Source organism: Lineus longissimus, chromosome 3, assembly GCF_910592395.1.
Source record: "Lineus longissimus chromosome 3, tnLinLong1.2, whole genome shotgun sequence".
In the NCBI taxonomy this organism is placed as follows: Eukaryota; Metazoa; Nemertea; class Pilidiophora; order Heteronemertea; family Lineidae; genus Lineus; species Lineus longissimus.
The window spans coordinates 5955203-5982236 of record NC_088310.1 but is presented as its reverse complement, the minus strand read 5'-3'; the positions used below and the strand labels follow the sequence as shown (position 1 = coordinate 5982236).

General features: G+C 39.4%; 2 protein-coding genes across 10 annotated transcripts in view; both read left to right on the top strand.

Annotated features, from left to right (window-relative positions):
* Positions 1-18714, top strand: part of LOC135485553 (alpha-actinin-like) — a 44359-nt gene extending 25645 nt beyond the window's left edge. For 2 of the 8 annotated variants that reach the window (XM_064767679.1, XM_064767676.1), the window contains exons 6-19: positions 2359-2440; positions 3696-3781; positions 6145-6237; positions 6522-6752; positions 7033-7331; positions 7485-7656; positions 7997-8074; positions 8287-8448; positions 10302-10334; positions 12013-12294; positions 12507-12560; positions 13533-13760; positions 14039-14197; positions 14391-18714. In XM_064767679.1, coding sequence (XP_064623749.1) covers positions 2359-2440; positions 3696-3781; positions 6145-6237; positions 6522-6752; positions 7033-7331; positions 7485-7656; positions 7997-8074; positions 8287-8448; positions 10302-10334; positions 12013-12294; positions 12507-12560; positions 13533-13760; positions 14039-14197; positions 14391-14549 — 2118 coding nt within the window. In that variant the 3' untranslated portion in view covers positions 14550-18714. Of the gene's footprint in view, positions 1-2358; positions 2441-3093; positions 3180-3695; positions 3782-6144; positions 6238-6521; positions 6753-7032; positions 7332-7484; positions 7657-7996; positions 8075-8286; positions 8449-10301; positions 10335-12012; positions 12295-12506; positions 12561-13532; positions 13761-14038; positions 14198-14390 lie in introns of all 8 variants that reach the window. The other 6 variants (XM_064767677.1, XM_064767675.1, XM_064767683.1 and 3 more) reach the window with 3 other exon arrangements.
* Positions 18715-19439: 725 nt separating this feature from the next.
* On the top strand, positions 19440-23831 carry LOC135485556 (uncharacterized). 2 transcript variants are annotated; one of them, XM_064767684.1, is made up of 8 exons: positions 19440-19547; positions 20082-20272; positions 20487-20665; positions 21025-21204; positions 21475-21538; positions 21701-21804; positions 22216-22310; positions 22646-23831. In XM_064767684.1, the coding sequence occupies exons 2-8, from the start codon at positions 20222-20224 to the stop codon at positions 22720-22722; spliced, it is 750 nt and encodes a 249-aa protein (XP_064623754.1). In that variant the 5' UTR covers positions 19440-19547; positions 20082-20221; the 3' UTR covers positions 22723-23831. The 2 variants fall into 2 exon arrangements, with proteins under 2 accessions (XP_064623754.1, XP_064623755.1); XM_064767685.1 differs by having other exon boundaries at positions 19453-19547; positions 20138-20272.
* Positions 23832-27034: the final 3203 nt, after the last annotated feature.

Below are 27034 nucleotides of genomic sequence, written 5' to 3'. Positions count from 1 at the left end.
GATGCATTTACAAATTTCCCAGATTATCAATATCTTGTTTGAGTTGATTGTTTGAACAGTGGGTACCAGCATGCCTGCTACCAAGTCATGTCATTGCACCAGGAAGGTATCTTTTAATGAACCACAAAGAAAATGGTAAAAATCATTTAATAAGGCTAGCATTTAGGAAAGTTACTCAACTTTGTTGATTGATGAAACCAAATGACTATTATTTCTACTGATCATTATCCTTTCTTCATTTTGGTTACACCAGAGTGTGAGTAGTTCGATATAATTATGTGAGATATTGCAAGGAGATGGATTTAGCAACTCTGCATAAATTTGGCAAACAATTGAAGATTTTATTTGTTGCATAGTTTGCCTTATTGCTAAAACTGGTCAAAACTATAAGTGATTCGGAACTGAAATCTTGATACTGTGAACCGGCAAATTTTCGTAAATAAAATATTAAAATATTTATTTGATTGAAAAATGAAAAGAAATTTGCCAAAATATTGAATTGTGAAAATAAAATGTTGACTTGATGGTTAACAGTAACAGTTGGGCATCAATCTATTTGGCGTTAGAAGACTGTCAAAAATTGCCGAGCAATTGGTGGTAATCATATCCTAAGATGCCAGAAATACTATAAAAAAGATGCTGTGCTGAAACTGTTTAATTAATTAATCTGCCACAAGCTTATTTCATCTACGCTTTACATTCAATTCGTAAATACAATCTTTCGCTTGTTCTTGACATAGTCTCAGCATTTTCTCTAAAATTTAAAAGAAATGCCATCTTGCTTTGAGCAAGGGTTAATGCCTTAGCTAGTACGCCTGCTAATCATGTGCAATGTTGTCATGTTTCAAAGAAAATTATCTCAGATACTCTTACAGATTATTCATATCAGTTTTCAAGGTAGAGATTTTTTATCCATCTTACAAACCTCTATAAAGGAAGAGTTTGTGTCACACTCTGAAATTTAATCTGAAATTACCTGCATTTATGCCATAAATGTTGCATGTGCATCCTTATGCCCTGTTTATTTCTGCCTTTGATGTTTAACGAGTAACTTTCAAGGAGATTTGTCTTCATCAGTAGTTGCTGTTTAACTAATTGGAGCCGCTGTGGACTGTTGGCTCGGACTCTCTGCTTTTGCTAAAGAGATGCCTACAGTTTTCAATTCCCCAAACTTGGACTTCAAAGTTGCTCAGGTGTCTGAAGCCAAGAACGGTTTTCTTGCACTTCTGCTATTAGCTTGATGCTTCTTGTGCAGATGATCAGAACACTTGCTCAGTGCCCTTGTACTAAAGTACGTCAAGGTGTAGTAATGTGACCTGTCGAAGCGGCTAGAAAAACCTGGTTAAGTTCCAAACACTTTGAGACTGAAAAATATTGAAACACTGCCTTAAAATTTTTAACTCCTTCTATTCTGGAGCTGTTGATCTTATGCAGTGATATAAAATCAAGCGTTCTGTCTTTAGCAGAAGATTAAATTGATGACAGTCCAGATTGTGTCGTTATGCTGCCTGTAGCTTTATTTCAAATTCACAATGTACATCATCCTGCATGTCTTTAGTCTGCATTGATGATTGCAGTCGACTTTTGTTTTATTGCCTCACTGCATGTGTAGATGTTTGAGTCAGATGTCATCATGTAGCCAATAGCTCCTTCATTTCCTGTTCAATTTGTAGTTAGATTTCATATGATTATCCATTTTATTATTTTATAAGATTAAAGCAGTGTTAAATTATCATTCTATCGGTTCAACTAATGCTTTATTGTGTTAGATGATTAAAGAAGTTACAGTTAAATCTTCCACTAATATTCCTCCACTGTGACTTTAAGTGGCTGATAGGTCTTAGAAATATTCTGTTTTATTTCTCTCTTGGCACTGATTGGCTGTAAAGTATAACCTGGCGAGTTTTAACCAAAAAAAATTGGCTTCAGTTGATATTTCTTGATGATATATTCCCTGTTTTGGTAGCAGGCCATGCCAGTATGCCACCAGAGGTTGATTAAGGATACGGCACAAATACGTTTTCCCATGAGGTTCATGATCCACAACAGAAAGTTCTAATTCACCAGTAATCCGGTGACTTTTAATGGAAAATCAATGTAATTCTTGTGAAATTCAATTAAGAAAGTTGTGGCAATAATCAAGAAGGATTACAACCTCCAGACATTTTGGTCAATGCAGCTTAATCCAGAATACTAAACAGTTGCCATCAGTGCCTAGTCTTAGTCTGTTACTTTACTTCAAACTGACTTAACAGAGTATGGAGTTGGCTTCAAAAACTTATCTACTTGAACAAGATCTAACAAACTGCTAAGTGTTTTGTTATATTTGATGCTGATGTTCCTATTGTTTGATTATAGGACAACCCCATGGAGAACCTCAATACGGCCTTCGATGTAGCAGAGAAGCACTTGGATATTCCCCGAATGTTGGACCCTGAAGGTGAGTCAGTGAAGCTCTTTGACATATTGTTCAAAGTTCTGCCAACAGCGGCGCCAGTTCAAAATCCTCAAAGGTCAATTATGACATCAGTCGTACTTGAAAAGGGTTGGAAAACTCATGGTACAGTGTTGCAAGACTTATGGTCCACTTGATACCTCCTTCCTAAAATTGGGGTTGATGCAATATGATTTAGATTGAATACCGTGAATAGATGGATAGAGGTTCTTGTATATAACTCCTGGGATGAGTGAGCGCCGAAGAAGACAATTTCAGGTGTGAATATGTTCATCTTTAGGTGATTACCTCATAGATATATATATATAGCTAAATGATAGTAAGTACTGGTAAGTAGATGTTCACAAGCATTTGGTAAAATATTACAATAATAAAACCAAGTATCGTTTCTATGAAAATGATCTCAAAATAATACTTCACCTTAATTTCACTTTCAAGAAGCTTGAAATTTTCATACATTCCTTGATTTCGTTAAATTTATAGTTCCTTGAGACAAGTATCATAGTTATCATTAAATCATTCCAGCTGTACTACCTTTCAAAAATGGAACTGGGTTGACGTTCCATGATGATCAGATCATGCATTTCAGATTTCCTTTAGATCATTGCATTAATTCACCACATCGTTATTTTCTATAGACTTGGTCAACAGTGTCAAGCCGGACGAGCGGTCTGTTATGGCCTATGTGTCTTCATACTACTATGCGTTCTCTGGTGCTCAAAAGGTACTGTTATGTTCATGGGTCGATAATCCATCTTGTGATATATTGCTGTGGACACACTATGGACTATGGGTACCTCTCAGGACTCCGAACGATTACAAATTGTTGAATCAGCAAAATGCTCTGTATGCCAATGGCATGTTTTTCTGTAAGTTTGTTTCCTAGGAGGTGTCCCTTAGTTGCCGATAGTCCCTAACGTGTCAGGACACTGGCTATAAAATGGTGTTTTCTTGACTTGTGAATATTTGTGATAGGATCCGCTGATGATTTTAAGATATCACTAGAAATACTTGAATTATTCCAAATCTTTGATGAGATGAAATGATCTGATGTTGCAACTCAAGAACAACCATTTTCTAGCCAGGTGGTTTTTTGTCAGTCCATGTGTCTGATGTTGGTTTTTGGTGAACGGATTGGTTCAAATGTCCATTTTGCCATAAACCTTACATCGGAAACAGAGGATTATTCTTTCTCATTATTGGTCTTTGCTTTATCTTCCCACATTATTGTCTTCTATAGACTTGATTGAAACCGCCAAGCCGGACGAGCGATCAGTTATGACCTATGTGTCCGCTTATTACCATGCTTTCTCGGGAGCTCAGAAGGTATTTTAGGTGTATATGCATGGCTCAAGCTCGGAATGCAACATTGAAACAAAATGTTTTGACAAAGCTTGAGATTTTACTAGTCGTTCAACCTGCATTTTCCCTCTCGAACAACTGGTCACATGGATTTAACATTGAAGTCACTTTCAGTATAAGAAAGTTAACATTAGAGCTTTTCATGGGTCATAAAACAATTAAACATAAAACAATTATCATTGTCTGTATTGGTATTTTAGAGGAGGGCGATTTCCAACCTCAATTCTCAAACCTGGAAAAAAATTGAAAGCTGGGGACACCATTGGCATCTGACATCACCAATTTTTTCATCAAAGACTTGACCAGTCTAGAAACAACAGAAAACACCTTGAAAATGGTTTCCTCCACTGTTATTAGACATGCTATTCATGTGACCAGAAACTGATTTCATCAATTCATTCCATGATGTGAATAGAAAGAAACAACATTTTGCCCCTCGATTCCCTATTTAGTGTGGTATCCCATTTTTTCAACGCCAACGGTTTTCAATAAGTTTTCCCCTTTGCCTCGGCTAAAAGTGGATTATAAGGGGTAAGGTAGCTTCCTACAAGTATTACTTCTGCATGGAAATGATTCCTCATCACCCAGCAGAAGGAAAGAATCTCACTTTATTTATTTCATAAAGATGGAGTTTAGGATGTACGGAGTCAGATGGAATAAATAGTACTTCTCCATGATACACATTTTTTGAGATGCACTTTACTAACTTCACTTATGAGGATTTTACATTTGTTATTCATTAACAATTTGGCAGATACAACTCGAAGTAGAAAGAAATAGTTGTAGATTATTGTGCACTAAATTTTGTGAAATTCATACTAAAAACACCTATAATAGTTCCAATGCACAATTGGATCCATTTCTAATGTTTTTATAGTGCAAATGAAAATAATAACTTTTGGTAAAATATTATCTTTATTTTGGACCATCGATTCATACAAAGATATGGGGGGGGGGGGGGGGGGGGCTGAAACATGAGGATCATTTATAGTCCTTCAGTATTTGGGTAACAAATTAAAGAAATGAGTTTAATAATAGATTTTATCCGAGATTTTTTCCAAGGCTCAAGGATAATACTAACGCCACCATAATAATTCATCATTTGTTCAGTTTGCATGGTGTTGTTTGCTTTGTTATATCAAAATGGTCAGGATAACCCTGCCGTCTGCTTATAAGTGCAACCCCCTGCTTTACCGGGATGTTCCCTACGATGTCACTTTGGAGGGCCTTATCTGTTTGTCCTGGTATTGGGCTTTAGGAGCTTGCCAAAATATCAAGCGTCTGTATTCTGCTACAGCATAATATTTGGATTCAAAATGTTTTCATTTGGAGTGATGAGATCAGATTGCCGAAAGACTTGGTTGGTCAGTAAGCAATATAAAGACCTAGCCCGCATCCACACCAAAATTCTGCTTCAACTCCGCTCAATGTTAGAGTAAGTCCTCTGTACATAACACCTTTGCCTTATGATATGCACAGTGACTTTCTCTGACATTTCTGCATATACTTCTAGTTCTAAACAATCTCTATTTAAAGATACCAATAAGTAAAACTCTCCTCCCTTCAAAAAAGGCAACACAGAGTTCCCAACCTCTAGCATTAAAATTTGGTTGATTCTCGGGTAGTATGAAATGATATGCAGACCTAGCTTTCAGCTTATATGCATATTTGTTGTTTAGACTAAATATTTTACAGTTAAGAAATTGTTTTGCCCCTGAAATTGTTAATATGTACATAATTGGTCCCAATGAACTTGATTTGCCATGAGATGTGGTGTCGGTATCTATCTCTCCCGAGCCTTGTGTCTGTGATGTTGCCATGCCATGCATTCTGAACACCTCGTTGAAAACGGCCACAAAGAATTGACCGGTATGCCTAAAAGCAAATGTGAAGTATCACGGCAAGAGAAATGACCCTCTCACTCAATCAAGAATTGGCTTGAAGTGTGGATGTGACTACTGCAAAAGTCATGACGTACTATTATTAATGATATTCTTGGCATGGGTATGATTATGGGATCAATGAATTGGGAAAGGCATAATCTATCTTCTGTGTGTTTCATAGGAAAAAAAGGTCAGGAAGCTCAGTGAGAACCTTGGCCTACCAACTGTTGTGCTTCGAGTGTCTTTCTGATCCTCAAATGGATGTTGGACATTGGCTCTAAGATTTCTTTCGAAAATATAGAAGTGTACTGCTATTCAGATAGATCAAAAGTCCATATTTTGACTGCTTTTTAACAAGGATGGTAAGTTTCTGTTATCATAGTTTTACTGCAATGTCGTTGAATACTTGTAGAATTTCTAAGTTTTGAATGTGCTTCCTTCCAGGCTGAAACTGCAGCTAACCGAATTTGTAAAGTGTTGAAGGTCAACCAGGAGAATGAGAAGTTGATGGAACATTACGAGAGACTTGCCAGCGATGTAAGTAAACATTTGGATTCATTCTTCATTGGGTATGTTTTACAAATATCCTTTGAGAAGTTGTGGTTGATATTGAGGTGATAGTCAGCTGGAATACGCTTAAAAGGTCTAAAATCTGGCTAAAGATGAAACAACTTGTTTTGATTGCAGGAAATCACAGTGAGGTGACTTTGCGCTTGTCCTGAATGGAAAACCAAAGTTGAGGGGGAAATATTGAGATCACAATACCTTTCAAATATGCCAGTAAAAGAATGTTGCTAAATACCGTCGATTTGTACTTACAGCTTCTGGAGTGGATCCGCCAAACAACTCCTTGGTTAGAAAATAGAAAAACTGACAACACCTTACCTGGCACAAGACACAAGCTTGATGAGTTCCGTGACTACAGACGAAAACACAAGCCCCCAAAGCTAGAGGACAAAGCCCGCCTTGAAACCACATTCAACACTCTGCAGACAAGGCTCAGGCTGAGTAACAGACCTGCATATATGCCGACAGAAGGAAAGATGGTCTCGGTAGGTATTCGAGTAGACTGTGCTGACCAGACTGTTGTTCTTGCAGGTGTCAGGGAAATCTTTTTATGATCAAGTAGATGGCAGCAGCATCAACTTTTCTGTCAACAATTTTGGTCCATAATAGTCCACCCTGTAGAAGCAATCCATTGGCAATCCATACTTTTCTAGGTGTTCAAAGCGTGCTACAGCTCTGGCTGGTTCAGACTCATGGCTACCTTAATATGCTCTCCATAGAGCTATGAGTTTGATGATGGTATTACATGTACTTTTCATTTTCCAGGACATTGCTAATGCCTGGAAGGGCCTAGAGCATGCAGAAAAAGGTTTTGAAGAGTGGCTGCTATTAGAACTTCAACGATTGGAACGACTCGATCACTTGGCCCAAAAATTCAGGCACAAGTGTGAAATCCACGAAGAGTGGGCCATCGGCAAGGAAGATATGCTGGAAAGTAAAGACTTCAAGCGGTGCAGACTTCACGAACTCAAAGCTATCAAGAAGAAGCATGAAGCATTTGAGAGTGATCTTGCTGCCCATCAAGAGAGGGTGGAACAGATTGTTGCTATTGCACAAGAACTCAAGTAAGTTGAGCAAGATGACATCTTTCTACACCGTGTTCAATAACCTGACCTTTACTGGCAACCCTTCTCCTACATGTGTCTACAAGTTTCTGAAAAAACTTTTCAAAAACTTGACCAGCCAATTTACTTAGAAGTTGTGTGTTTTATTTTCAGTGCGTTAAGTTACCACGACTGTGTGAATGTGAATGCACGATGCCAGGCTATCTGTGATCAGTGGGACAAGCTAGGAACACTAACGCACAGCAGGCGCATTGCACTCGAAGAAGCAGAAGAAATATTGGATAAGATTGACCGATTGCACTTGGACTTCGCTAAGCGAGCCGCTGTAAGTTTCCTCTGCATTCTAATGTGGACCTCAAATTTTCAGTTGCCATCACGAATCAGGGAATTTGCAACATGTCACTTTGACTAGGACACAAAACTTTTGTCTATTTCTTTGAGTCGTCATGCTATATGGCTATGGGATGTGGAAGAGAAGAGTTCTGCCCAATGTTCCTTGAGGTTTTGGTCTGCCTCGACTCCAGTGCTGATAATGTACTGTAGCAGTTGCTTTTTAAATTGCACCCTCTCTTTCAATATTCGTATCTTTGAATGTTGACTAACTGTTGCCGATTGTTGTCCTTCTGTCATTTGGTGGTAAAATGTGTCCTTCTTTTCTATTCCAGCCGTTCAGCAATTGGTTAGATGGTGCAAAGGAAGATTTACAGGATATGTTTATTGTTCACAGTGTGGAGGAAATTGAAGTAAGTTAATATCCAGCGAGCACTTGGGGTGAGGGTGTGGGGATGAGCAGTGAGTTTCTCACCCAGTGTTGTCGGTAGAATAGAAAAAGGATTTGATGGCTGGTTATTGCTGTGGAGCTGATGAGAATGAATCACTTGATACCTTCGAGAACCTTCCTCCATGATGTGTTCCGCCGTCTGTTCAGAGGGGCTAATCATGTTGTCTCTTCCAGGCCCTTGACGTTGCTCACCAGCAGTTCAGACTGACACTAGGAGAGGCAGAGAAGGAGTACATGTGTATTGAAGGTCTTATCAAGGAGGTGGTCAGGATAGCGCAGACACACGGCCTCGACAAACACGTCTTGGAAAATCCTTATACCAACTTGGCAGCACAGGTGAGTGAAAACTGCAGAAAGTTTCTGCACTATAATTTCCCTTTCACGTTAAGAGAGAGATAACCAGGGCCCGGGTGTTTGATAACACAACATTCATTCTGCATACCGGTAACTGTAAGGTTCTGTTCAAATCTAATAATCAGTCAGTTTTAGTTGAATCTGCATGATTTTGATAATGTCTCTTTACTCATTCTATAATAATTCCCCACATGTATGTTCCGTGTTAAAAAAAGTATGGATTCCAGTAGTCTTGAAGTTTAGTCCCTACTTTTCATAGTAAGTTTATTGTTTACCTTTTAACTGAATGTACTACCCATTCGAATATAACATGCTGACCTTCCTACCAGCCAATGCATTGGATCAGGGGTAGAACCTACCCCGGTCGTCTTCAGGTAATTTTTTACACACTTTGAGCAAAGTACTTGAGCACTGAGTTGCTGTGCAAGTACTCTCACTTGGTTTGAATCGTCACTTTTGTGATTTCGAGTTTTGTCACAAAGTTTTACAATATATCAGGTTCGTTGGATGATGTTTCATGAAAGCAATACTGAGAAGTTTAGACTGGTAGCAGTTAAGTGAAGTTGATGAGCCTGAAGTGAATGAACCCGATTCAGTTTGACCTCTGATGATTCTCAATTTCCTTTGAAAAGGCTTTTTGGTAGCCTTTTGTGAAATCACCCAAACTTCTCCAGGTAGTTCTATGCATTGTATCCATCAATGAAACCAGAATTGGGTATACAGGACGATAAAAACCCATGAGCTGTTGATCAGCGACTGGTTATGTAATGATGAAGATGACAATTTGGTGGCTTCTGTGATAGTACTTTCAGTGCCCTGCAGCCTGTCCCTGTACGAATCCAGTAATCCATATAAGGGACAGCAAACTGCTACATCCAGTGGCCCTCAGCTTGTGTTTTATTTATAGTAAGTGTGATAATAAAGATGACGATTTCTTGTTGAGGCCTCTAACAGTCGGAGAAGGACAATCAGAGGAGAAGCTTTGGTACTCTAATCCTATCTCAGTGGTACTTGTTCTCCTGTAAGCCTGTTAGATGATACGTGGAGTATCGTAAATCTGTTCCACAACACTGCTGTGCACAACGAGATCGACATCCCTTGTTGATAAAAAGTCTAGCTAGTTGGATTAATTACCTTGTAGATTTTTCATTATATTCAGGTCCATTTCACCTTTTGTCGTTGTTTGCATACGATAATCTTTTTGTTGGCTTTCACACAACACCTTCACCCTCTGTGCATTTACTCAAATCACAGTTGCGACTAATGTTGATATGATTTCAATCTTGATATCTTATTTCATTTAGATTGGACACAGTAAAAACATCGATTTCACACTATTGAAAATGCCGTTTCTACTACTACAGTGGCAAATGCGGTGAACCATCTGGCATTCACAGGTGTTAAAACTTCTTTCAGTGCTACAAGTTTTTGGCTTAATAACCAACCCGAAAGACTGTTAGTCTTAATCGATGATGTATATTAAGTCATCTACCCTGCTCACTCTGATTTGAGTAAATGTATTTTGTTTCCTGCACTGCACTCTGAGGTGAAGGTTGAACACTCGCTTGCATTTGGTTGACTCACCAATGAGTGGTGTCCAGCTGAACGGGCGACGAAACCATTGGCACCCAAGGGTATACACTGGTGCACAATTGTTGGGGCGGTGAAAAATCACGAGCAGTTCCTAACTGAAAATGAAAAGATAATGGTAATGTCTGTGTGTGCATTTAATTTGTTCCTGTTTAACATAGATATTATCAAGTGCTACTAACCTCATGGGAATTAGTAAAGTCCTGATGATTGACATTACACGATTTTGTGCCGTTCATTTTCAGCCACTTTGTAACGGCGATGATGATTCATACACAGTATGTCAATATCAAATTTTTATCGGCCGATGTACGTGTTGCTGAAGTTGATAGGACACCGATAAAACAAGTTTCTGATTCCTTATGATATGATATCCAATTTGGTTAGACCGGATTTGATTTCATTTGTTCTTTTATGCTTGCCTCAGTTTGCCCAAAATATTGAAAACAGGGTTGATTTTCTCAGTGGTTATGCAATCAAAATTTTATCATCTCAAATTCTGTCAGAATCCTAACCTTGCTTTGATTTGAAAATGAAACGAATAGAATGCAATGTTTTATTGGTGTCCCTGGAGAAGTCCACTTCAGCATTTGATGTATTATATGGCTCATTAAGTAGAGGTTCTAATGTTAACTGTTGCACTGCAAGGTGTTTCACAAACCGACGACAGCAGAGTTGTTACTGTGAATTACGTTTTGTTTAAGTTATGCATTGGCATTGTGATATATACATTCCAAATCTTTAAAAATTTCAATTTGCATTGCTTTTTGTGAAACACTCTGTATATTATTTAACATGATGGTTGTCTGTATTGTTTACGTTAAATGTTTGCCAGTTTTTTGGAGCAGAAAATGTAATAACAGAAAAAGGGTGCACATCACAAAGCACAACGCAAGGTCTCAATGGGAGCACAACCAGCTTTTGCACTTTTTTGTCATTCATGTTAGAACTATTTTTGGAATTTCTTTTTCGAATTAATTAAAAAATGGTTAGGTCTTCTTAAGTGGAATCGACCTCGAGTTTATATTAGATGCTGCGAAGGATCTTGACACATTTTTGTTGAATAATTAATTGGAACATTGGTATTGGTGGAATTCTAAAAATTACGGAAGAGCTAACTGAAAAAATCACGCTCTTTTTGTTTCAAAGTCTTACCACTAATTAAAAAAATTAAAACCTCCTGATTTTGAAGTCATTTGAATCAGGTCACAAAGTAGTGCTTCCTAACGCCAACCAAATTCTCACCCCAATGGCTATAAAAAGTTCCAAAATGATTTTATAATTGATCTATAGCTGTAGTGAAATCAAACATGTAGCTGTTAACAGTCCCAAGCTTTAGTTATTCAGCTTCATGACACATTTCCAGAATATTTCGTGAACATCTTTCATGTGTTCTATAGCATGCAGTCTGTATATTATTAGACATGTTTGTCGTCTGATGTGTTGTCATGTACTGTAACTCTGGTCCAAGTAGTATCAACTACTCTATTGTATTGCATTATCAGTGATGCAGTATTGTCCAAATCTCTGCCTGTAATCTGAAAATTAATAATTTTGGGAGAACAGAGAACAATGTGTTTTAGTGATGCCTCCTTATCCATATTTCCTACCTTCAGTTGAAAACATTTATACTAAGTTACCCAGATAAAAATGGAAACTGCTTTAGACAAGCTCTTGAGTATGCCTATTAAAAAGAATCTACTCAATCAGAGTTCTGTTCTTTATATCTATTCTCGACTGTCGAATAGCCTGTTTCAAAATAGAATAGCTTGTTACAAAATAGAAATTGACAAAGTCGTCAAATCCTTGAGAGTTCAGATATTTAGGTATGTTTGTAATACTAGTACTTCGTTTGGATTGCTTTTAGTTAAATCAAAATTGGTGATATACTTGGGGTAAATTGAAACAATGTAATACTGACTTTCAGGTCTTGATTGTTTGGCGTTTGTATTTCAGGATATCACTTCCAAATGGAACGACGTCAGCCACCTGGTACCCGCTCGTGACGAGACGCTCCGACTTGAAAAGGTCCGACAACAGAACAATGAACGTCTTCGCCGTGAATTTGCCCAGAAGGCTAACACAGTCGGCCCGTGGATTGAACACCGCAATGACATTGTTGGATCTATTGGCGTACAGCAAGGAACCTTGGAATCAAAATTACAGAAATTGGGCGGACACGAACAGGAGCTTGCTCAGTTTGCTCGTAATATGGAAGATCTGGAGAAAATTAACCAGGTATGTTCAGACACATTCGGAAGTACAACTTATCCCTGCAGACACGACCTTAATTTAGATTGACTGTATTGTAGTATAATGTGTTGATGTCTTTAAAAGATGGAAAGTGTGACTGTTGTAACACTTATTCAGTTATTCAGTCGTAGAGATTCTACTCAAGCACACTTGGTAAGTTAGTGAAGCAAATTTTAAAGGATATTCTTTTATTTCAGGAAGTACAAGAGGCGATGATCTTTGAAAATAGACACACACCTTACACCATGGAGGTAAGTAATTGGATGCAATCTTCTAATGTTGTTGGGCTGTAAGTGAGAGCCTGTGCCAATGCTATTAAGCCGAGGGGCAAATGTGTACTATAGCCAGTACAAAAGGCCTATTTTATATGCAGTAGGCCTATGTGTAACAGATGCTGCCTTGGCTGTCTATTAAGCAGTCGAAAAAGAAGTAGTACCATCACTGTCGGGAATCCATCACTTTGTTATCTTTTGAAACATGACCATATTATTCAAATTCAAGCTCTCCAGATCAAAGCCTAAGGTGACACTTGACCCTTTACATAATGTGAGGACACCAATGTTCCCATGTCTAACCTCTCCTTCTGTCCGGCCAGGAAGACACAGCTGACCAAGCTGTGTCTGAAAAGAGCGGTCTGGTTCGGGTCGAGTCAAAAAGAGGAGGATGTTTGCTTTCATCTTCCTCGTATAATATCACTGACGCGGTTTGTCCCCTTAAATAATAATCATTTGAATTTCACAATGCATTTTAGCTTTGCTGTTCAACGTTTCACTTTGGTATAAATCGACCATGAATGGTAAAATTGCCATGGTCTTGAAGTGCCCTTTGCCTTTAGCTTCATCTTTTTCAGATTGAATATCGGGTAGAGCTTTGTCAGTTTCTCATTCATTTAGTTTAAAGTTGATTTCTATGCCTGCAGCTTTAATAGTTTTTGCATTGTCCATCATGATAATGAATCAAGGTGTGGAATATTTATTTTACAATTCTCATAGGTTTCAGCACACTGCTTGTTTGATTAGCTTATAGTTATTTTGATTTCTCATTACAATAAATGCTGAACCTGCCTTTCATTTGTTATCATACGGATATGAACATACTTTGGCTTAATTTTAGAAGAGAATCGGTTGAATAGACCTAACAATTTAAACTGGTGTTGTTTACTAATCTATATCTTATTCATAATCAGGTTCGAAACATGAAATTGTCAATTTTTCTTTTTGCAGACGCTCCGGGTAGGCTGGGAGCAGCTGGTCACATCCATTGCCCGAGCAATCAACGAAGTCGAAAACCAGATACTGACACGAGACTCAAAGGGCATTAGCGAGGAACAATTGACCGAGTTCCGCCGATCCTTCTTCTACTTTGACAAGAATCACACGCAACGCCTCGAAGCCAAGGAATTCAGGGCTTGTTTGATGAGTTTAGGTTACAACATCAGGGAAGACAGACAGGTATTTAGAAAAATTCTTTACCTGGCGAAAGTCAGGATTTCTGGTGATGTTTTCGCATACGTCAATTGTTTTGTTTATTTGGCCCCTGCAGAGAATGATGTGGCTCTTCAAATTTTCACCTCAGCTACAGGTGTCGTCTATTCATGTCCTTCTTGCAGGGGTATGAAGGGCTTGTTTGATTTTCAACCAGATTCTGCTACCAGCTTCTGAGGAATAAGTTACATTTCAAGGCCAACAGTTACACTATTGCTAAAAAACCATTTCATCCTTATTTGCAGGGCGAGCTTGACTTCCAGCGAATCATGACAACTGTAGATCCAAACCACACTGGATATGTAACATTTGATGCTTTCTTGGACTTCATGACACGCGAGACAACAGACACCGACACGGCAGAACAGATCATGCAGTCATTCAGAATTTTGGCTGGAGATCAGGTAAAGATCATTTTGAGTTTGAATTTTAAAACTCATGAACAGAGCCTAATTTAGCAATTATGGATTAGTCATTTCTTCCTAATAGTGGGATAGCTGACAAGTGGCTTTCACACTGAGGTTTATGTTAAAGACTGTGAAATGGATAATTCAACAACGCTTCAATTTATTTAACACATCTTTGTTGCCATTTCAGCCCTTCATCACTGCTGAAATTTTGCGCCGAGAGCTGCCGCCAGACCAGGCTGAATATTGTATCATGAGAATGACATCATACAGTGGTCCAGATGCTGTACCTGGGGCTCTTGATTATAGATCTTTCTCAACGGCACTTTATGGCGAGAGCGACCTGTAGACAGCGCTACTATAGGCGCGTTGTGATTGACTTTGTGCAGCATGAGAAAGTCTTGTCAACAGGAAGTATCGTTCGGAACTGCTTGTGTTGATAGTCCAATGATGGGGGTGTTAGCGTTGAACCGTATACTAGAACTTGCTCTGTATGTTACCCGTTCATCCATCCATAATAATCTGATCTTTTTCACCTCTGCGTGTTTGATACGCCGTAGAATGTAGAATGCCAAACAATGGGTTTGGCAGCGAGTTGAATCCAAGATGGTGTGTGCCTTAAATTGTGCTGTTCTTTCAAGATTAGGGGTTCAATCAACATAATCAAAATGAAGTTTTACATGCAGTTTTGTAAAGTCTGTATGTGGTCCGAGGCAACAGTTTCTGTAAAGTTGGTGATGGAAAGTGTATTTCCGTGCCTCTTCAGTGAACCAGTTTGCCTCTTAGTTTTGGAATGGAGTCCTGACGTAGAGTTGTGAACTTCGAATCTTGAAAGTCTGACAAAAGTAGCATTGATGTCTTTTGACTGTAGGATTAGCTCTGGCGATTGACATGAAAACTCATCATTTGGATGACAACCAGTGTCGCAATGTATTTGCCTGCTTTTGTTCGCTGCGTGTTCGTCCATCCCTAGTCTCAGAGTGAACCTCAGCAGTTTGGTTTAGCGCTAAGTCAATTAGACCATCATTATGCAGTAAACTTACTTTACATTCAGCAGTGTGATATTCAGCATGAAACCTGTGTACTGTTAACCCTTTGAGGTACCTTTTTTACCATTTTCATTCAAGTTAGTTGAAGGGACTCTCACACGTTAGATGTCATTCTCAGAAATAGTTCCTGTGGGTAACCGTTTTAGGATGCCCTATTTTTTTCACACTTTTGTACAAAAATAGAACTGTGAGGTATATTCATTGAATATCTGTATCGAAACGAATGTGGGACTTGAATCCATCGGATATAGGCAGACACTTTTGGGAGTTTCCAAAAATGTCGGAGTTTTTGAAATCCATGCCTGGATACTGCTGGTGCTCGAGTGATCTTTCTTACTGATAAAAGCAGTTTGTGTCAAGCTAGGTTTGCAGGTTCTGTCAGACATTGGAGTGTACTGCGCTGTGTGTAATGGCTGCACGCAGTCTACCAAGTCGGTTTGAAATGATTATGAAACCTCAGGATCTCTGCCGCCCAGTCGAGCAGTATGATGTTAGAATCTTGCATCTTTTATTGCTTTGTTAATATGACAAGTTGATGAATCAAAGAGTTTTAATTTTGTTTTATCTGTGGGCATGTTTAGTTGTGACCTCAACAATGTTAACCCAACTGTCAAACGAAGGCGTATGTGATGTGATTGGTCATTTTACGAATTCAATCATTTGTGGATGATTGAATTTCCAAATCAAAATCAAACTTTCCCATTTTAAGAATTGGTGTGCAGTCGGTAACGATTTTACCCCAAACTGCTGCAAGTTTCTTTCACAAGAACCAGTTTTAAACCTTTTTAAAATGGCATTGAACATGTGCCCAATGTTTGAAACAGTTTTAAGGTCTGTGCTTGATTTCACGAATAGTGTTATAACCATTGCTGACAATGCAAGCCTGGTGACCTTCATTATTTTTCCATTTGTCCATATTCAAGCTCACACAACTCTAACTGGCTTCATTAACATTAGCTTCAATTTGTCTATATGCTGAAGTAAAGGCATACTATGTAGTGAGTACAATGTAATTAGATGTACACTTTGTAAATTCTGAATGTAGTGATGTTTTTATACATCTTGTTCTTAGACAACTACTGTATTTTCTGTTAGATGGTCAAGTTAAGGTATCCAAGTTGACTGCCTTTGAATCTACATTTCAAGTGCATAACAATGATTTAAAGGCCACAAATGAATGAGTAGCCTGTGTTGATACTTGTTGAATTTTAGAATAGATCTAAATGAGATAATGTATTTTTAATAGTTGTATAGATGCCCAGATTCAGGCGGAAATAGGATGCGTTAAATTCTCCATTGTGTAAGAAACAGTTATCCTGTAGAAACTAATTTCATGTTTGTAAACTTGTTTGTAAACAGAGTCCTAATAGCATGGTTATCTCGGGAGTTTGGTGCTGGTCTGTACTCTAGAATTAGGTGATTCTAACTCCATCAGTTCATTTGGTAATAACATCAGTTTATATGTGCAGTCATTGTGAATCATCCAGCTAATAAGCGATTTTCTGAAAAGTTAGAAATATTTGTGTACGGTACCAGAATTTTATAAGATATTTGATAGGAGAATCTTCCTTTGCAATTAATTATTTAAGGCATAAAACTATGATAATTGAACATACCGGGTAAATACCAGCAGGAAATATTGTGATCCTGTCCACCATATTCAACGAAAATAAATTACGATGACAATTTTAATGAATAACTTATTGAAAACTACAAAATTATTGAATTTGTTTATATTGTATTGGGACTTACTTGGGGTGGCACTGTTTTGAACCGGTCTCCTTTGCATCTGAAGTAGTCTCTATCCTGGATGGATGCTGAAGAACAAGAAGTCTGTGCTGCAATTGGTTGCATTGAAGTTAGGTTCTGTGCTTCATACTTAACGCCACAAAATCTTGCTTCGATGAAGGTTTTTGTTGAAGTAGAAGTATTTTTGGATGAGACCTCTTGCTACACAGTCGAGGTGTATTGTTGTTGACTGATGGCAGAGTTCATTCTTCCGCATGATGTACAGAAGGTCTTATCGTTTTAAGATTCTGGTTGGTTTGAAGCGAGTTGTTTGGAAATATGCTGTCAAGATTTGTATTTAGGTATATCGGACGGAATTTAGTCCGTGCCATGACGAAATTATAGTATTTTACTGGGATGTTGCTGGCTAACCTCAAGTCGTTTTATGATGTGTAAATTGATTATTATCCTTACCGCTTTGATTCTGTTTGCCCGCAAAAGTTTTTTAGGAATCTACTTTTAATTGTAGTGCAGATAAGGTAGCAGATCGAATTACGAATTGTAGCTTGTATTAGGATGAAGCTGAGGACTTTGTAGATATTTCTGCTTTTCCTAATTTAAGACTGATTGACTGGACTATGTTTCGGTATTGTGTTTGGATTCTCAAGACTAATTAACCCTTTGAGAATTAACAGCAATTCTCTTGTGAAATGTCAGCAAAATTAAGAAAAAACTGCCAAATCCTCGCAAAAACTTGTCATGAAGAACTTATTCAAGTCAATTGTGATATCAAGATTCCTCATCGATATTTCGACACTTGAGTAACAGAACTGTTACAAGAAAATTGTTATTTATTCACAAAGGGTTATATGGTGCAGGGTTTACATGAGGGCACTGCCCACAAGATTTTGTGTCTACGATCATTATATACAACAATTGTATCATCTATCTCATCTCTTCATGAACAACAGCTGTATAACTACATGTATACTCATTCAACATCGTAATCGGCAGCAATGTACCAATATTATCATATGACAACAGTACTTGTATAAATCAGATTTTACATACACCAAGATAGAATTTGTTGCACCATTAGACAATTTTATGTATACACTGCAATGTTATTTACACCAGATGGTTCAAGAAAGCCCAGGTCATTCCAACAAGATACATGTGGCAGATTCACCCATGTAGAGATATCAGATGGGACCGAGTTGAAACAGTGATGTCCACTAAGTATGAGTCGTATTTTGAGGAAGATTGTTTTGTAAGAAAACACCAATGCTGTCCGTGCAAAACAAGGGATATAACACCACCCAGATTTTAAAAACTTGTTCAAAATAGCTAAAATCAGGTTCTTACTTGATGGACATCTTTTGAAGATATTTATATGATAAAATCTACCATTGTAAGTTCTATTTACCTGGCCTACATGTAGTAGCATATATGAGAATATACTGTTGCAGAGCGCCATCTTTAATCAAATCTGAGAATCGGAACATGATGCCCTCTAACAAGCACGTAATATCTACGAAATGTACTTGTAGGATATTCATGATTATATATATTATGCATCATTGGCTGGTCATTCAAGTCTCTCTAGATTTCAGTCACGTTTTTAAATGTATTTATATTGTAGTAGACAGGAGACTGATTTGAACCCAGGTGGCATAGCCTGTAATGCCACCAGCATGCAACCTTTGCTTCCAGAAATAAAGCAATATTCTTACCAAATTGTTCTCATGGTTATTTACATTTATTCTATCTGCCATCAACCCAAATCCAAACCACAGGTGGAGATGCTAGTTGGGTGTTGCTACACTCTGGACAGTGGACAGGCCTTGTTCCTCGCCATAAGGACACCCGATTAGGATGAAGCAATAGACTACCCAGGGGGGTCTAGCTGTTACAGGAAGGGTGGACTGTCTTCCATTATTTGTACCTCATTCATGAAGATAATGTGGCAGCCTGTGACAATTGAATACATGTACAAGCCTTCCAAAATGCTATGTCAATAACTCATTACAAGCTAAGTCTTTCTGAAGGATGTGACAATGTCTACAGCATGCAGGAGTCCAGAACTTAGCTGGCCTTCCTGAGGATGAAGAAAAGGTTACTGTCACCGAATCGTGTCGCAAGAGACATATGTCCAAGCATTCATTATTGATGTCGCAGTAGTGACAAATGGCACAGTCGAGACGGCTCCTATACAATTTTACAGCTTTCCGTCCCTTTTCGTTGGGTATTTCAGTTCTTTCCAATTCTCAAAGATGTCAGCACTCACCAATTTGCTTATAACAAAAACAAAAAATCAAATTTTCGGTAATATCTCACAAACTAGAGAGGTTTTACAATTATTGCTATTATATCTTAAAACATAAACATCTTCTTCGTGCACAGTATGATTATAAGACAATTCATAGCAAAATAATTTTATTTTCCTTTCTTCAGTCAACGAGCGACGTACGTTTAGCGGCCATTTCACAATCGCCGCTTTTCTCAAATTTTTCAGAAATAAAACCATTTTATCGCACTAATAACAAATGATTAAAACAACTGAATATAAGGTGAGGAGAAAGAGTTTTAAGTTTTCTCATTTAGTTTTGGTTGAAGCCAACATACATGACATGGGCTATGGGCTGAAAATTGTTGTGATATTCGATGGATTGATTGAAGAAACGAAAATAGAAGTCCGCTCGCGCTTCAGTTTTTGGCAAGAAGACAATGAAGAGGGTCGTGGGTGAGGAGACCAGGGCCGAGGGGAGGTGGGCCTGCCTACTCCAGGATTAGGAGCCCTGTGGCATGACCCAGCAGAATCAACAAATCATCATGATGAACGCTACCGTACCCCTCTGCCTCGGGCAGTCTGCAGGCTCTGCCCTCGACCTCGAGCCACTGCAGTCTGCATCCTGGTTCGGTAGATGCCAATAGTGTGTGTGTGTGTATGGGGGGATGCATGCCTGTGACATGGTTAGTTACTTTATCACATTCTAGCTGCGCAAACACACTGTGCTTGAGCTAACGAACTGGGTACATTATTTTGTTTCAGGACTGTGGTCCAGTAAGTCTGGTAGTGTTGTAACTTTTTGACTTTTTTGCAGACCAAATCGTGAAAAACATCATCTAGCTGTTTTCTATAAATTCTCCTTTCTGACAGTTGGAATTCCCAGCTGTTCAGGAAGTTACACTGACATAAGAAAACGGTAGACGCCACTACAAAGTTTCATCCTCAATTACCAACATGGACAACAGTGGCCAATTCCAGTCATTCCATAACCCTGCCGCACAACAGGTTAGTGTACATGTAATGCTTCTAATAGTTATCCACAACTAATCATGAAATCCTCAGTAGTGAAGTATCCTGCTACAAGCTGTCTTTCAACAAACAGAAAATGTTCTGCTCATGAAAGTCTGAAACATTTCCCTATTATGCCTATTGCTAATGCTAAGTAAGAAATCTTTGTCACAAAAATAACAATGCTGAATTGTTAATACTATCTTTTCAGCCCACGATGCCCCATGGCTCTGTTCCAAGCACAAGTGGGGGCTACCCCGCTACAACGACGACCACTATGTTACCTGGTTCATCGATCTCCAATATGTACCCACAAACACCTGCCACCCCCATGACTCCAGCCACACCAGCCACAGATACAACTGGTGGTGTGCCTCTTCCACAATTACAGTAAGTTTATGAGGCTTTAAGGAGTAAAAAACTCAAGTATATAGATCGCCTTGCAGAAAAAACCCCAAGAATGTCAAAATTAAGCTAAAGAATAAGGTGAGAGCTGTGAGTTACCATCATGTTTGATCTAGATCTTGATGTGTGGCTTTTACAGGAACACCAGTCTTGAATTCAGATTATATTGTCTTCAGCCTAAATTTCCTACCTCATGCTGTTTATTGATCTATCCCCTCAAATGCGAATTAATGAAGATTAGTCTTTGTTAAATAAAGACAAGTCTTTGTTAATTCTTGATGTAATGAATTCATCAGTTTAGTGTAAGTTATCAAGAGACAAATAAGTTACCATTATCCTTTCAGAAATATAGTCTGTACAGTGAACCTTGGTTGCAAATTGGACCTTAAACGGATAGCTCTTCATGCCAGAAATGCCGAGTATAATCCGAAGCGGTTTGCAGCTGTCATAATGAGAATTAGGGACCCAAGAACAACAGCTTTAATCTTCAGTTCAGGAAAGATGGTGTGCACTGGAGCAAAGAGGTAGGAATACACAGTGGCTTTGAGTGCAGAAAATTTCCATTTGACTTGGGAACAGAGATCCTACTGAGTTTGATAGTACCAGAACAGGAAATTTGATAGAGAATGCAGTAATTGTGTCCTGCAATATGTTTTATTGGTTTAAAGGCCATTCAACCAAAATTAATTGTTTATCATCACCATCCATTCGGACTTCAAATACAGATGAAGCGAGCAAGCTCATCCATTATTGATGATATACAATACATTTTGTTTTTCTCTTCTAAAATTTAGTGAGGAATTTGCCAAACTAGCTGCCCGGAAATATGCAAGAATCGTGCAAAAGCTTGGTTTTCCTGTAAGTATTAAGTCATGGTGTGGTTGGATTATGATGATGTGTTCATTTGGGCAACTCAACCCAGAAAAAAACCAGCATTTGTCACCAAAGATTAAATTCTGTCAGTTGGTTGAAAAAAGTAATTCTCTGTTTTGTCTAATAAAGTAATAAATCGCTTTCCAGGCAAAGTTTTTAGACTTCAAAATACAGAACATGGTGGGAAGTTGCGACGTTAAGTTTGCCATTCGGTTGGAAGGTCTCGTTTTAACACATGGGCAGTTTTCAAGGTATGTTATACAGTACATGTGTCACTAAAATATTTCATAGTTGAATAATGTTTGCTTTGAAATGTCTTATCATAAACTCCGACATCAAACCACACATAAATGAGTGCAACTTTAGGAATTAGTAATAGTACTTGATCTGTGAATCTGGTAAGTCTCACTTCTTGAGTGGTGCCAGTTGTTTCTCACGCTGTGTCAGGTAGAATGTGCAATGCTCAAGGCAAGCAACAAAGGTGACGATGCTGGACATGCTTGATGGATGTTGTTGCCCGCGATGCAGAGACCACAGGAGTTGCAAAAAGGTGTTGACACCGATTGCGGGATTCCTGGATGGATGTGCTGTCTCAGTTGATATCGATATGCTCAGTTACAGGAGTGGGAGTGAGATTCTAATCCCTGTATGTTTCATTGCAGTTATGAGCCTGAGTTATTCCCAGGACTTATCTACCGAATGGTGAAACCAAGAATTGTTTTGCTCATATTTGTATCAGGAAAAGTTGTGTTAACAGGTAAACTTTTCTTTCATTCATTCACCACCAAAAGAATTTGTGAGTTGTACATTTTGTAGTATGGGAGTAGAGTGTCATAAGATTTTGGCTGTCTGGTCTACATCATCTGGCCAAACCTGGTTCCTCTGCCACCCAGACCCAGATGGCATAGGGGTGGCAGTCTTGAAAATATGAACAGGAGTCAGTTTCTTGTATCCACAGAGGCATTCTTGTGTATCAGCTATCCCGATACGATGGAGGTGACTGCGTAGGACATTGTAACCAGTTCGGAGGCGGAAATGATGCTCATCTCTTTCCAATCCATCTCACTAAAGTAACTGATTATTTACTTTCAGGTGCAAAGGTGCGTTCAGAGATTTACGAAGCTTTTAACAACATCCATCCAATACTGAAAGGATTCCGAAAACAGTGAGGAGACATGTTTAACTTCATGCAGGAATAATATGGACTCTTCGCAATATAAGTTCCCCCAGGATAGAAAGGAAGTGTTGAAGACAATCAGTGTGGACTCTCTTCACCTCAGTAGGTCAATATGTGACATTGAACAGTTGGCAAAGATCTGTGCATATTGCATTGTAATGGAGCATCTGCAATTTTGCATACATATAGTAGGATGGGAGTTGATGATGCATTTCAGCGAATCTGTATATACTTAACAGTTAGGTTGTTTCAGGCACAAGGTCCAATTCAATGGGTCTTTTCGATCTGTTGTGGCCATTGACACTTTCTTTTTCTGAATAGTCTTAGTACTACCAAATGTCAATGTGTTTGGACTCTGGAGTCTTGCAGTGGTCAATGCTAACCCAGTGTAACCTTTAGCACTAGATCAGTGTTGAATTCTGGGTGAATTGTTTCCTTTTACCCATCGAATGAAATCCTGTCAATGAGAAAGTAAGTAGTGTGGCCTGCATCATTTTTGATAGTTTTTTTGTAAAAGTTTTGAGAAATGTACTTGGTGAATTGAGTGCAAAATTTTTCCACTGTTGATCACCTGACTAGAAGGGCTCAGGTTTACATTTTACATTGACTGCTGCATGTATCTGGAGCTCTTTTTTATGTTCTGTTCATCCTTAAGCCAGGTTGCTTGATCAGGATGTGTTTATATTTTTGTAAATTATCTTTCTTGAGGTATTAAAAGTTACCAGGTTAGATAATGTGAATTGATTTCTAAGTGAAATTGCATTTGAAGAGTTTCATCTCAAAACGAGAAGTACATGTGTCTGTTTCAGTCATTTTGAAAAATGTGGCTTCAAAGTTTGGAATTGAACATGCACTTGAGTATGTGTTATTAAAGATCAAAATCATGGTTATCCACTGGCACCAGATTGTGTAGAAATGGAAAAAAATCTGAAATACTTAATGTATATTTGAAAAAAGGTACACAGTGCAAAAATTTTACCAAGTTCTGAAGAAATTTTTATGTGACAAGTACATGAGGTGCTCATTCTGGGCCTTGATGATGATGATGATGATGACAATTCTCAGCCTGTTGGTTCTTGTAGAGGGAGAATAAAATTGTGTTCAAATGCTATTTGAATTTGTGTATTCTGTGCAAGACATCAACCCATGAGGATGGCATTTACTTTTCGCTTCATTACCACCTGGACGGGAATATTTTGGGGCAAAGTAACATTTTTACCAAACACATGCTCTGTTTAGCAGACGATAGTAGTTCACGACAGCCTGAATTATTTTCTTCATAGTTGACAGACCGAGAATCAGACCAAGATGGACTTCATGAAGGGTGGGACAAAGAACCGTCCCTTGGAAAAGTACCTCAATATCAACACCCCCCGTGTCACCAAAAATGAGTCATTTACTCTCAATGGCATTAAACAAAGACAATCATAATAGTCTGTGGATTCAAACTTTGTAACACCCATAATGACCACCCCATCTTCTATTTCCTTCCACCTAGGCACCCATCCTGAGGAAATCGGGGGTTAAAGATCGCAAACATTAACCCCTGATTTCCCCAGGATGAAGGCACCCAGCAGTGGCCAGGTGACGTAGACTCCAATGCATACCGTCAATTTGGTGGGAAATCCTGATCGTCTTTCGGTACCGGGCGACCGGACGAGGCTGGTCCACTATACGTCCGGAACGTACCTCTTGGGAAGGGATGAAGCGTATTCCGCTGCAGAGTGTACCTCATTAGAGCAAATGCAATTCCCTGGTATTGCAAAATAACCCATTTCAGCACCGAACCTGGTTGACGAGGCCAACTGTCATCACAAGAAGAGCTTGGCTGGCATCACTGATTGACACCACTGCTCAGCTTCCTGACAACGCCCGTCAATAAATATACGGAGGCAAAAGCGCTAAAAGTATGGGCTATCTCAATCCATGCGAACGACCAAGGCCATAAGCTATGGTCAAACCAGCAATCGAGTCTGACACCAGGACAAGCGAGACCGAAACCACGCTTTCAATATCGACAGCAAAAAGCATTGTCCTCGGGTCCTCACGAACTCGCGTATCATTGAACATTACAAAACGCATCTGTTGATATTCGTTCGGGAGAAAAACCATTTATCATGTTGACAGCCCCAGTTAAAAACAAATTTATGTAATTCAAAATAATATCAGTCTTCATCATTTCTGGCCGCGCTAATGGTTGTTACGGACGAAAGAACGTGCGGGAGATGAAAGGACTTTTTGAATTATCCCGCCAAAAACTTCAGGCATCATTAATATGCTAGGCCTTGTGGATACATGTAATGGGGTGGAACCAACACCACCACGGGGAAAACGAAATATGGGATCTTTTGACACGGTTCACATGAGGCAGGAGACAACATCAACTTCGGGCCAAATTATCATGGTTGTGACAAAGATAAAACTACGATAACTTTTGAGACACACTGTCCGGGATAGCACATTCATTGGGTAGACTTCTTGTGGTTGTGATGTAGAGAGATGGGTTCTCTTGAGGCACCCTGCCAGGGAGATAACTTCCCATGGTTGTGACGAAGACAAATGTGGGTATATTTGGGACACCCTGTCTAGGAAACAACACAAACAGTCGGCAGACTTCTAACTTTTGCGATGACGAGAAATATGAGACTGACCAGGAGACAATTTATCATGGTGTGATGAAGACAAACATGGGTTCGCTTGAGACGCCCTGTCCAGGAGACAACACCAGCTGCAAATGTCTCATGGTAGTGACACCCTGTTCAGGACAATGTCATTATGGGACATCATTCCTTGTGACGGGGACAATTGGTTCCTTTGAAACGCCACTTCCAGGTGACAAAACCATTGTGGGACATCATTCCCATGGCTGCGACAAAGACAGATATGGGTTCATTTGAGACACCCTGTCTAAGAGAAAACGAATCCTTTCAAAAGACACATCTTGTGTAGGCGACAGTACTAACATGGGACAAGCTTCTCATGCTGTGAGGAAGAGAAATACAAGTCCTTCTGACACGTCCTGTCCAGGAGACAACACCGTCATGCGACAGGCTTCTCATGGCTGTGTTGAAGAGAAATGGAGTCCTCCTAACACATCCTGTCCGGGCGACACTACCAACATGGGACAAGCCTCTCATGGCTGTGATGAAGAGAAATGCGAGTCCTCCTAACACATCCTGTCCGGGAGACACTACCAACATGGGACAAGCCTCTCATGGCTGTGATGAAGAGAAATGCGAGCCCCCCACATCCTGTCCGGGAGACAGCGCCAACATTGGAGAGGCTTCTCGTGTCTGTGACGAGTCCTCCTGACACATCATGTCAAGGCGGCAACAAGCTTCTCATGGCTGTGGTGGAGACAAAATATGGGTTCTTTTGAGTCATCCTGTTCAGAATAACCATCATGGGGCATCATTCTTATGCTTGTGATGAAGACAAAATATGGGTACTTTTGAGATGCTCTATCCGAGAGACTTCCCATGGTTGTGACGAAGACAAATGTGGGTATACTTGGGACATCCTGTCGAGGAAACAACACCAACAGTCGGCAGACTTCTAACGGTTGCCATAACGAGAAATATGAGACTGACCAGGAGACAATTTATCATGGTGTGATGAAGACAAACATGGGTTCGCTTGAGACGCCCTGTCCAGGAGACAACACCAGCTGCAAATGTCTCATGGTCGTGACACCCTGTTCAGGACAACGTCATTATGGGACATCATTCCTTGTGACGGGGACAATTGGTTCCTTTGAAACGCCACTTCCAGGTGACAAAACCATTGTGGGACAGCATTCCCATGGCTGCGACAAAGACAGGTATGGGCTCTTTTGAGACACCCTGTCTAAGAGAAAACGAATCCTTTCAAAAGACACGTCTTGTGTAGGCGACAATACTAACATGGGACAAGCTTCTCATTGCTGTGAGGAAGAGAAATACAAGTCCTTCTGACACGACCTGTCAAGGAGAAGACATCAACATTGGACCATGGATGGGATGAAGAGAAATACAAGCTTTCTGACACGTTCTGTCCAGGAGACAACACCGTCATGAGACAGGCTTCTCATGGCTTTAATGAATAGAAATGCGAGTCCTCCTAACACATCCTGTCCGGGAGACACTACCAACATGGGACAAGCCTCTCATGGCTTTGATGAAGAGAAATGCGAGTCCTCCTAACACATCCTGTCCGGGAGACACTACCAACATGGGACAGCCTCTCATGGCTGTGATGAAGAGAAATGCGAGTCCTCCTACATCCTGTCCAGGAGACAGCATTGGAGAGGCTTCTAGTGGCTGTGA